Source organism: Polypterus senegalus, chromosome 9 (genome assembly GCF_016835505.1).
Source record: "Polypterus senegalus isolate Bchr_013 chromosome 9, ASM1683550v1, whole genome shotgun sequence".
NCBI lineage: Eukaryota > Metazoa > Chordata > Cladistia > Polypteriformes > Polypteridae > Polypterus > Polypterus senegalus.
This window is the reverse complement of record NC_053162.1, coordinates 143,267,886-143,280,651: the sequence shown is the minus strand read 5'-3', so window position 1 is coordinate 143,280,651 and position 12,766 is coordinate 143,267,886. Positions and strand designations below refer to the sequence as shown.

The window sequence follows — 12,766 nt, the reverse complement described above, 5'->3', positions numbered from 1 at the left end:
TTCATTTTCTTCAGGTGGAAGGTCATAGTTTTGATTTTGTTTTGCTACTGTATCCTTTTTAGCAAGTGTATCCTTAATTTTCTCTTCCACCCTTATTTTGTCATTGGCTTGGTACATATTTTGGATACATACACCGCATTGATTTTTTATTTTTTTTTGTTTCATCCTTCATTTTTTTTAAACAAACTGGTTGTACTTAGGAGTGGTTTTAGAATAGTTTATGAGCCTGTTATAAATCCTCCAAACTTGGTGGACTTGTGCCTGATCACTGAGCTGATCAACATATACTTTACAACCTATATTATTATGTTTATATATTATTTGTATTTACACATTTTAGAAATAAAATATACGCAGTTGCTAAAAATTTTAAGTCATAGTTCTTATAACGGTAACATTTTTAATTACCTTTTCCTAGGAAACACTGCAATAGTGAAATCTTCTTAAATTCACAAATTAACATGTATTTATCCTCTATAGGGTTGCCAGAATACCACAGTTTTGAAAAGTATTGAAATTTAATATCAATTTTAATATCCAATACACTTTAAAGGCTTTACATGCAATCTGTACACATTGTATTTTTGTGTGAATAATCAAAAATGTCTTTGTAACTTCCTTTTTTTTTTTTTTTTTTGCAAGAAGGATTAGCATGTCGGTGTGCTGTTCCGTGATTGCCCTTGTTGGGCTGCAAATTAATTACTAAACATATGCTCTGAAGCACAGCTGGAAGTTTATGAACACACAAAGTAGTAGTGCCATTATGCAGCTGAGCAGTAAAAAGTTACAGTGCCTTAAATTTTATGAGAAATGTGATGAAATACAGTCTTAAAATCACACATAATAAAATAAATGAAAGTAATGCATTATGGCAAGAGACTTCAAGACAAGGGTTTAAAAATGAATGGACTGATAGAGCCCTATAGTGCCAAAGAGTGTTACCTCTGAATGAACAACACAGAATAAAAGTGACCCACCCGCAGATAAAAATAATTGGACTTATTAGTAAGTAATAAAATATAATATTAATATATAATAATATTAATAAAAATGTTTTAACGTGTAGAAAAAAGATAAAAAATCACATCCCTACTTCTAACACAACAGTTTACATGTTTATACTTATTAATGTTGAAAACTTACTACGTGTACGTAAATTAGAAATAAGATACCTCTTAAAATGTTTTGTATAGACTCAACTTGCAATTCTTGCATACAGGTTTTTATGTTTCTTATGGTTTTCCATCCACATTTACTACAAAGCCAAAGCATTTCCAGACATCACTCCGGCAGCCCCCTTTGTCAGTTAAGTGTGCCATCTTATTAACACCTGTGATTTGATGGAAATGGAGCTGCAACTCAAGGCATGGAAAACTGGAAGTGCATTTGTAATGTAGGCTGTAGAATTAATAAATGAAAAATGAGTATTAAAGTCATTTTAAAATGTTAAAATTGATACCTATTGGTATTTCAATAGTTTTGACCCCAATTCTGTATAATGAGAAAATATCTTAATTTTTGTGTACCTTTGTGAAGGGGCAAGTCTTTGAACAGTGGAATAATATTTATACCAAAGGAAGAGATTATTGTCAACGAAGCCCTTAAATGCATATAGCTTTAACATTGAAGCTTCTATAGGGTGGTCCAGATCTAATTATGCAACTTTTAATGCAATGCAGGAAAACAATACAAGACAAAAGAATTGTTCAAAATATCTTGTAATAAACGAAAATGGACTTACATTGAATTAATTCACTGATTTTCCATGTAATGTCCCACTTGTCCTCCATTCAGTTGGATACAGGCTTGGAGTAATAAACTTAATAAGTTATAGCGTAATGAAAATTGCATAATTAGATCTGGACCACCCTATAGAATTTGAAGTGCAGAATTTTCATCTCCTGCTTTATTTTTATTAATAATCCCCTACTAATATTTTTACTTATGACAATTAAAAAAAGTTAGTTATGTTTATCAGTTTCTTTTTTCTTTTTTCTTTTAGTGCTATTCAGCTTTTCTATACTGTTCGTAACATCTTCCAGCTATTCTATGATGTTGTTCCAACCTATCATAAGTAAGTATGTTTCTTACAAGAAGACACATCCATAGTAATTAAATGTCTGTTTCTCTAATTTATTAAAAAGACAAAGCAACAGGTGGGATTAGTCAATGTTTAGAATTATGATTCTTAGGATAATCAGATTGGATAGTATTACACGTTTTTGTCCAGTTACTTCTATGGATAAATATTCTGAAAGAACTGAATGTGGTATGTTTTTTCATGACTTATAGTGTGTCTGAAATGCAGTTAATGGCTGCATCAATCAGCCACAATATTAAAGCCTTCTGCCTAATATTGTGTAGGTCACCCTTGCCAAAACATCTCTGACCCATTGAGGCATGGACTCCACAAGACTTTTGAAAGTGTTTTGTTGTATATGGCACCAAGACATTAACAGCAAATCCTTTAAGTTCTCTAAGTTGTGAGCTGGGGCCTCCAAGGATCAGACTTGTTTTTCTAGCACATCCCACAGATGCTTAATCAAGTTGGGGAATCCAGATATGGGGAATCTGGATGCCAAGTCAACATCTTGAACTCTTTGTATTGTTCCTCAAACCATTCTCAAACAAATTTTGCAGTGTGGCCTGCCTCATTATCCTGCTAAAAGGGCCACCAACATCAGGGAGTGCTGTTGACATGAAGTGGTATGTGGCCTGCAGCAATCTTTAGGTGGGTGGTACATGTCAAAGTAACATCCTCATGAATGCCAGGACCCAAGGTTTCCCAGCAGAACATTGCAGAGAGCATCACACTGCCTCCGCCAGCTTACCATGTTCTCATAGCGCACCCTGAGTCCATCTCTTCCCCAGGTAAATAATGCATGTACGCTTGGCCTTATGTGAATCGTCAGATCAGGCCATTTTCTCCCATAGTTTCATGGTCCAGTTCTGACATTCACATGGCAATTGTAGACACTTTCAAAGGTGTACTGGGTTTAGCATGGGCACTCTGACCAGTTTGTGGCTATGCAGCACCATACACAGCAAGCTGCGATGCAATGCTCTGTATGTTCTTACACCTTTTTCTCTTGGCCAGCTTTAAGTGGAGAAAAATATAATGTCCCAACCTTGGTACAAAGAAGGAATCATCTCTAAACCAAGTTCAATGCAAGGTTCACTCATATGCATGCGCATGCTCAAGTACTGTCAAGGTAGTTTTTCTATCATTTTTTATTCATAACATACCAAGACTATATGAACTAAACTGAATATTTTTTTTTTTAATTTTGGAATATTTTCATGTCTGCGGTGGGTTGGCACCGTGATTGGGATGATTTCCTGCCTTGTGCCCTGTGTTGGCTGGGATTGGCTCCAGCAGATCCCGTCCGTGACCCTGTGTTCAGATTCAGCGGGTTGGAAAATGGATGGATGGATATTTACATGTTTGTTGTGGCTGGCCAATATATAAATATACACACATATACATATATGTGTATATATATTTTATATATATATATATATATATATTTTTATATATATATATATATATTATATTTATATATATATATTATATATATATATATATTATTTATATATATAATATATATATATATATATATGTGTGTGTGTATGTATGTATCTATGTGTGTGTACACATATAATATATACACTCACCTAAAGGATTATTAGGAACACCATACTAATACGGTGTTTGACCCCCTTTCGCCTTCAGAACTGCATTAATTCTACGTGGCATTGATTCAACAAGGTGCTGAAAGCATTCTTTAGAAATGTTGGCCCATATTGATAGGATAGCATCTTGCAGTTGATGGAGATTTGTGGAATGCACATCCAGGGCACGAAGCTCCCGTTCCACCACATCCCAAAGATGCTCTATTGGGTTGAGATCTGGTGATTGTGGGGGCAATTTTAGTACAGTGAACTCATTGTCATGTTCAAGAAACCAATTTGAAATGATTTGAGCTTTGTGACACGGTGCATTATCCTGCTGGAAGTAGCCATCAGAGGATGGGTACATGGTGGTCATGAAGGGATGGACAGGGTCAGAAACAATGCTCAGGTAGCCCGTGGCATTTAAACGATACCCAATTGGCACTAAGGGGCCTAAAGTGTGCCAAGAAAACATCCCCCACACCATTACACCACCACCACCAGCCTGCACAGTGGTAACAAGGCATGATGGATCCATGTTCTCATTCTGTTTACGCCAAATTCTGACTCTACCATTTGAATGTCTCAACAGAAATCGAGACTCATCAGACCAGGCAACATTTTTCCAGTCTTCAACTATCCAATTTTGGTGAGCTTGTGCAAATTGTAGCCTCTTTTTCCTATTTGTAGTGGAGATGAGTGGTACCCGGTGGGGTCTTTTGTTGTTGTAGCCCATCCGCCTCAAGGTTGTGCGTGTTGTGGCTTCACAAATGCTTTGCTGCATACCTCGGTTGTAACGAGTGGATATTTCAGTCAAAGTTGCTCTTCTATCAGCTTGAATCAGTCGGCCCATTCTCCTCTGACCTCTAGCATCAACAAGGCATTTTCGCCCACAGGACTGCTGCATACTGGATGGTTTTCCCTTTTCACACCATTCTTTGTAAACCCTAGAAATGGTTGTGCGTGAAAATCCCAGTAACTGAGCAGATTGTGAAATACTCAGACCGGCCCGTCTGGCACCAACAACCATGCCACGCTCAAAATTGCTTAAATCGCCTTTCTTTCCCATTCTGACATTCAGTTTGGAGTTCAGGAGATTGTCTTGACCAGGACCACACCCCTAAATGCATTGAAGCAACTGCCATGTGATTGGCTGATTAGATAATTGCATTAATGAGAAATTGAACAGGTGTTCCTAATAATCCTTTAGGTGAGTGTATATATATATGTATGTGTGTGTGTGTGTGTATATATATATATATATACACATACATATATATATATATATATACACATACATATACATATATATATATATACACATACATATACATATATATATATATACACATACATATACATATATATATATATATATATATATATATGTATATATATAATGCTGTTTTTTTGCATAGTACCTGCATGAAAAGCACTTTTTGCTATTAAAAGATAAAAAAATGTGTCTGTTCCTGTTTAAAGTTGTGGGGTTGGGTGTGAGCAGCAAAGGATGGCTCTGACTTGGTTTTAAGATGTGAAATCTGCAAACCAGGAAATTTTGTCAGTCATGTCCTACCAATGTAGAATTAATTGAAATATCTATCCATCCACTGCTAGGGTCCAGGTTTGAATTGTAAGAGCAGAATCCCATTTAAACAGCATTGGGGACAAGGCAGAAACCAACCCTGGGAGGTGCATCAGCCTGTCATAAGGCATGTTCACAGAAGTACCCACACTCTGCCGTGTAGAGTCAGTTCAAAGTTGTCATTTAACACACACAAAAGTCTTAAGTGGTATGAGACCTAGCGTTTGGGGTCGGGTGTTGTGGGGTGAGGGTTAAAAAAGAAAAACACAAAAATGGAGAGAAGGTCTGGAAATGGTATCTGGGGTAGAGTGCTAACAACATTGCCCACCATGCTTTAAAATACCTTGCAATTAAAAATTGTAAAACTCTTATAAGAAACTGAATTACTGTTACTATCTTTTTAGTTACAGATTTTTTCTTGTTTAATTTAATTAGACAACTCCCTCCCTCTCTTCACGATGTCCACCTCATGCAAAGGAGAAATTACAAAGCTAATAGTTAATTTACATTATTAAATTAAAGAAATACATAGTAACCTTCCTGGTTTAAAGAGTGCTGTAAAAAAATGTGGTGTGGCAGTGCTGATCTAGTGCTAACGCCTGATACCCCTAACCTATGGAATTTTCATTAGCAGTTTTTGAAGAAATGCATACATTCAAAAGGATTATATTATATTTAGTACATTGCAGGACCAGTTTTGGTAAAGAGTGCAAAACACTCTTGTATATTTACATAATTGTTTAGTGAGGAGCATGTATACAGTATATACATTAAATTCGATAAATAGAAGGCACTTTGTTTTCAATACTATAATATTTTTATTTTATAAATAATGATTTTAAAATAAATGAATAATTTAAATTTGTGGATATAGTGTGAAAAAAAGCTGATAATTTAATTTTTAATGCAACAAATGTATGCCAATGATGTTGGCATATATTAATGTATCATGTCAGGGATGGGGTAAATGAAAAATAAGGTGTAACACACGGTATATTCAAAAATATGCAAGGAATTTAAACATCTGCTGCCAAGTTGATGAAAACATAGGCGAGGTATGACAAAGTTTTGTTTATTGGCAGATGCTTTAAATAATGAAGAAACTATCGCCATTCTTAATCTTCCTATTCTGACCATGTCATTGGGAATTAAAATGTATCCATCCCTTTAGAGGAATATTGATTGTCTCTCTTTACAAATTGTGTGCAAGGAGCACATGGAAGGTGTTGTGATCATCTGAACTTGGTCACTGTCATTATAATGTGTGTAAATTTGCCCTTTCTCTGTAGTTTTGCTTTGGGTAATGATTGTTGACTCTAAATTGAATACTAAAGATGTGATCTGGATGGTGTAGGCTATTGCTGCTGATTGTACTGATAAATGTAAACTATTCTGACATGTAATACTAGAATCATTTGTAAAGATTTTGTGTGAAACACAGTTGGCATTGTGGAGTGGCACAGGGTACTGTTGCTGTACTCATTTTATTCTGGGCTTCCTGAAACACATTTATTTATTAGACATTAGTTTGCTTAATGTTCTTTACTCCATCATTGCTTAAAGTATGAAGTGAAGATCGGTGAGAGTATGTGCATTCTCAAGTGCACCATAAAACAGAAGTAGAGAGTTAGATCCTGTTTTATTTAATGCAAATATTTTGTATTCTGCACTTCAGAGAAAATCTTCAAAAGCTTCCTCAATTAGCAGCCATTCACCACAACAATTGTATGTTCATCGCTCACAATCTGCTGACTCTTGGACACCAGTTCAAATACCGTCTTCCAAAACCATTGTGTGAAGGAGCAGCTACTTTTGTTGATCTGGTGCCAGGGTTCCGGAGACTTGGTAAGATACTCTGTTTTTTCTTTATCCATCACTCCATTATCCAACTCACTATATCCTGACTACAGGGTCACGGGGTCTGCTGGAGCCAATCCCAGCCAACACAGGGCGCAAGGCAAGAAACAAACCACGGGCAGGATGCCAGCACACACTAGGGACAATTTAGGATCGCCAATGCACGTAACCTGCATGTCTTTGGACTGTTTTTTGTTATATGTCTGAGTATTCATGAGGTATTTCCAACCTGTCTGCTGTAGTATCAGAGCAAACATTCCTGTTTACATTAGAGTATATAGTACATAGTACTCATTTAATAATATAAGTTTAGCTAAAGAAGTTTATTTAAAATTGGCCGATATAGTTGAACCTTTATTAAAGATTTCTGCACATATAAATTAATAAGTAAAGAATATTTTCTGCTTTCTTTATTTTTATTACATTTGTATATATGTTATATTTAAAAGAAAATGTACAGTACAATAATTGCACCTACAGTACTTTGTCATATAATACACTGCTTGCTTGCAAAGAACTCACAGCTGGCAGTTATACCATTGGCTAAATTGAGCTCTGCAGGTAGTAATCACCATCATGAAATAGAATAGGAACAATATTGTTTTAAGTACAGAGTTAATATTAAAGTTGAAGTCATAATCCAGGTTATCACACTGCCAGGTGACTTCTGCTGTTTCTGAATCGACCGTTCTGTAAAGAGGGTGTCCTCTGTCTATTATTAAAATCAGCTGTTGGGAGATAATTTTGGATTAATGGATATCCTGATGCTAAGTTTCTGAATTTTTTTGTGCACATGAATGGACTAGAGAAACTAGTTATCTGTCTCTGAAATTGAATCTGGAATGATATAGTAATAGTAATATTGTCACATATGCAGAATACAGTGAAATTCTAGTCAAATGCTACATGTCAACAGTCACTGGCTACATGATAAACAAGAATGTATTTTAATGGATAATTTCATTTGAAGAATTTTGTAATATGTTTTGTTTGTGGTGGTTCAATGATTTGGGTTTAAGTCTGTGCTACATTTTTGTTGAATAAATGCTAGAATTCTAACTGAATTGTGCATTTTACACTTTTACTCACTCACAATAAATTAGTCCCACTATACTGTAGTGCGCTTTAGGACAAATGTCATTTATCAGCTCTGAAAGAATCTCTTTATATTCTAAAAGCTAAGCATAGCAAATAATCAGTTATACCTACTCCACTTGTTCATTTATAATTAATAAGTTAAAGTTGTGTAAGTTCATAGGCATAGGTGGGAGAGCAGAGGAATATTTTGTATAAATTGGAGCAGAATAGAAATCACTTGACATTATCTGGAATAAAGTGTTTACTTCAGTACTCCTCTGCTTTAATATATCTTGACTAGGTACTGAATGTTTCCTGGCACAGATGCGGGCTCAAAAGGCAGAGCTTCTGGAAAGACTGTCAACAGCAAGGAATTTTTCAAACCTAGATGATGAAGATGCATACTTAGCAGCAAGTAAAGCCGTCAAGCAGGTCAGACATGAATCTAAAAGAATTTGATAATATGATTCTTAATTTACTATTAAAAAATAGAACTACCATTCATCATATCTACATAACAGTAGGCATATCAGCACAATATGCACTGTCTTAAACATTAGCAGAGCTAGAAGGGGAAGTTAACTGGCAATATTCTTTAATACTTCTTACATCGTTAATATTTATTAAGAGTACAGATGGTATGTGCTGTGATGGTAGGTTCTTTTCTTCCTTATGTTTGAATTTGTTGTCTTTATTTAAACTCCGCTTTAAAATGGAAAAGCAGTTCCAGGATGTATATATTACAATTATCCAGAATCTATTTTCAGTGGGACCCAGACTGAATTAAAGGGTTTATCATTCATTCCTGTTGTGGATCTTCATATATCATATACATCCTGACTGGATGATTGAAATTCTTTTATTTTTAATTGGATCCATGCTCCTTCTGGGGCCAAAACAACTTAATTCCCCACAGAGTTTGTACTTTACAGTTACATTCAGTATTTATCAATGTATAAGCCTGGTAAGCCTCAGTTCACAAGACTTAATTTACATTTGCTTAACTTCTTATTCTTGATGGTACAGTAGATTTTAAACTTATTACTTTGTTTATTATTTGATGTGGAGGTGGTAGAATATCACAGTTACTTATAAGGGTATTTATTTTTAAGGGCAGGCTCTTCTTCAGATATTAGTGCAGTACACATTTTGTCACAATTTCCTGATATTTTGTGTTTTCATATCCATGTGCCTCACAATTACCATTTAGTGATGTATTTTTATGCCATCAGTATGTGTGTTGCGATTTAAAGTTGAGTAATATTGCTTTACTGAAGGGTTGACACCAAAAACACTAGTGAGGGGTCACTTGGATTTAATGGGGAGTGGGGGATTGGAGCGCAGGCAGTGATTCATGATTATAATACATATAAAATTCTCAGTAATTTGATTTGCAACAGATATGTCCAAGACTGCATAAGCAGACTAGAGCAAAGAGAAATGCATCCTATACAAAGATATGCTGAAGGTTAACACTATTGCTCAGTAAGCAGAGATTATATCAATCTAACACTCATATAGCGGCACCTATAAGCGCTTGGATTCACATATACAGAAAACCTACCACACTCCCACTGTATATCATATTGTACAATGGAAATATCTTAAAACTGATTTTAAGTTATGGGATTTATATTTCTTTTGCTTTGATGAAATTATTTTTTTCTGTTTTCATTACTATTAATGTGTGTGTGTGTGTTTAATTTTTTCAAGAGCGGGCATTTTAAAATAACATTCCAAGTGTTTTGAAAATATATACTGATGTTTCATTAAGCCCCTATCTTAAATCAATGAAAAGTGTAGATAATAAATATCCGTGTGTGAACAAATGCTTTTAAAATTTCTTTTACTTGTTGATCGTGTAAATGTTTTTGTATACGTTAATATGTGAATTGCAGTTTATTTGATTTCATTGTCTGTAATAGAAATTTCATCATAATTTAAGGCTAGAAACATAGTTATGCAGTGAAGAGGAAGTGTACCTTAAATGTGAAATGATTTTATTTTTGTTTTTGTTGTTTTTCTGGTAGTGTTTCTTTGTAATATATGTACTTTGATGAATAGATCACCATGAATTAACACAAACAGTTTTCAGCACTTCAATAAGCCCTGTACCTCAAAAATTTGAAAGCATTCGATATAACATTTATACATGTATGAAATCATTTAATGTTGTGGTGCCAGCGTCATCTGCATATATAATTTGCTTTGTTACATTTATATAGTTACAGCTCTGCATTACCAAGGCTTTTTTCATGTAGAAGGTGTCACTGAATGGCAAAATGAGAAAATTTTTATAGACATCTTAGAAGAACAAATGAAACAGAGCCCTAATACTGTTGTCAAAGGAATAAATTATCGTTATACATGAAGATAAGTGAAAATAGAAAGTAAAGATGAAATGAGATGCAAGTCTTTTTTCTATTAGTATTCACAGTTATCAATGTGTCATTTTTTTTTAAGTTTTGCTTTTTAATGTTGCAGGTTTTACATCATTTAAAACGCTTGGGAAAAGTATGGCAAGATGTTCTTCCTGTAAACATATATTGTAAAGCAATGGGTACTCTGTTAAACACTGCCCTTTCTGAGATTATTCACAAAATAACCACACTAGAGGTACATATTTATAATTTAAATTCTCATAACCTGCAGAATTTATGTATCAATTATTAAACTTTATTTTTTAATTGTATTAATTAATTTTGTTCATTTATAGCTGGAACCTATTATATTAATGATGTTACTTATTTATTACTGCTCAGTTGTATAAAGATTTTATTTCAGCTGTTCAAATGAACAATGTATGTAGGCTTTCCTTGAATATGTCATCATGTGAGCTCTGTATACGAAAGTAGATTTTGTCTAATATGTTTATTTATTTTATGTGTTTTTAAATTACTTGGTGATCAGATTTAAGTTTATGAACAAATGATCAGTTTAACTTTAGCTTTTTAAAATTTCAATCTGTGACAGTGTACCAGTGTACACATAATATCATAAGTAATGACAGCTGCCATTTCATAAGTCTTTATCATTTTTTTTTCACATATTTCTTTAGATTTTGTTTCTGTGTGATATAACCCTGCCTATAACATGTGTTGTTAGGTTCTAGAGCATTTTCATTTCCTTTGTTCTAGTTCATTACTGAGTTGATAAATGAAAGTGTAACAAGCATGGTGGATTTTCCCAGGATTCATGACATTGGCCTGTTTTAACCACATTTCAGTATTTGAATTGATGACTTACTTTTAAATTGATGAGCTGTTAACTTTTAATTTATGTTAAGCTGTGTTTTGTAAGATTTTCTTGAAGAAAGCAGTTAATTAATTTAAAGAATAAAATAAAAATAAAAACTAAAAATAACACTGAAAAGTTCTGATCTCATTTTTGTCATTCACTGTCTTTCTGTAGGACATTTCCTCTGAAGATGGGGACATCCTTTATTCCCTGTGTAAAACTATTGTTGAAGAAGGTCCACAGGTTTTCACCCCATTGCCAGATAAAAACAAGAAATATCAGGAAGAAGTTCCTGTGTATGTTCAGAAATGGATGGCTTTCAAGGAGCTCATGATTGTCTTACAGGCCAGTCTGCAAGAGATTGTGGACAGGTACTTGAAATATATACTGTAGGTTCTCTTGTCCATTTCCTAAGGTTACCTTTACTTTAAAGCCCATGGACAAACCAAGAAAAATGAATGATAACATTTCAAATAACTATATCTTTGTTTATGTGAGCTACATTTGGGGTAGATACATAATTTCTTACCTTCACTTTATTAAATCTGATCCAATATAGATTCTGAACATAGCTTTTAACAATAAGAAAAGTAATTTAATATTTAATTTATTTTCCTGATTTTTGTGACAGGTGGGCAGATGGAAAAGGCCCCTTGGCAGCTGAGTTTTCCTCCAGTGAGGTGAAAAGCCTGATCCGAGCATTGTTTCAAAACACAGACAGAAGAGCAGCAGCACTTGCTAAAATAAAGTAAACTTTTTTTACATGACTGTAATATGTGTATATAATAATTTTTCTTTGCAACAAAATAGCATATGTAATATGTCATTGAATTTTATGCTTTCACAATGCATATAAATAAATAACAATCTCAATTTATTCTTCTGAAAATGTTGCGGGCTGTCTTTATTTTTCCAGTCATGAACTATAAATATTACTATAATATTCTTTTTCTGTTTTTCATTTTTTATTCAAGATAACCTTAAAAATCTACTTATTCTTAACATATTTTTAATTTTTCAAGAGATTTTTATTCCTCATACTAATGTTATGCTTAAAAGTATGGAAACAATTACACATATGCAATTGAAAAGGTGAGTGTGTTTTCTTGTGTGATTCTGCAACCAGGTTTGAGTAGAATATTGAGTATTTTTGAATAGTATCATTTATGATGTAATTCATGAAACAGTACCTTTGTACTTTAATCTCCTGAACACTGTGACAGCTCTGCATCTGGCTGTAAAAAGCACCCATATACAGAAGTCAGTCAGTCAGTCATTTTCCAACCAGCTATATCTTAACACAGGGTCACAGGGGTCTGCTGGAGCCAATCCCAGCCA

The 12,766-nt window shown here is 34.0% G+C and overlaps 1 protein-coding gene across 1 annotated transcript in view; it reads left to right on the top strand.

Moving 5' to 3' along the window:
• Positions 1–12,317, top strand: part of zw10 (zw10 kinetochore protein) — a 62,092-nt gene extending 49,775 nt beyond the window's left edge. The window contains exons 12-16 of the mRNA XM_039764003.1: positions 6,933–7,102; positions 8,493–8,623; positions 10,676–10,807; positions 11,603–11,799; positions 12,060–12,317. Of these exons, the coding sequence (XP_039619937.1) occupies positions 6,933–7,102; positions 8,493–8,623; positions 10,676–10,807; positions 11,603–11,799; positions 12,060–12,180 (751 nt within the window). The 3' untranslated portion in view covers positions 12,181–12,317. The remainder of the gene's footprint in view (positions 1–6,932; positions 7,103–8,492; positions 8,624–10,675; positions 10,808–11,602; positions 11,800–12,059) is intronic.
• The last annotated feature ends 449 nt before the right edge of the window (positions 12,318–12,766 follow it).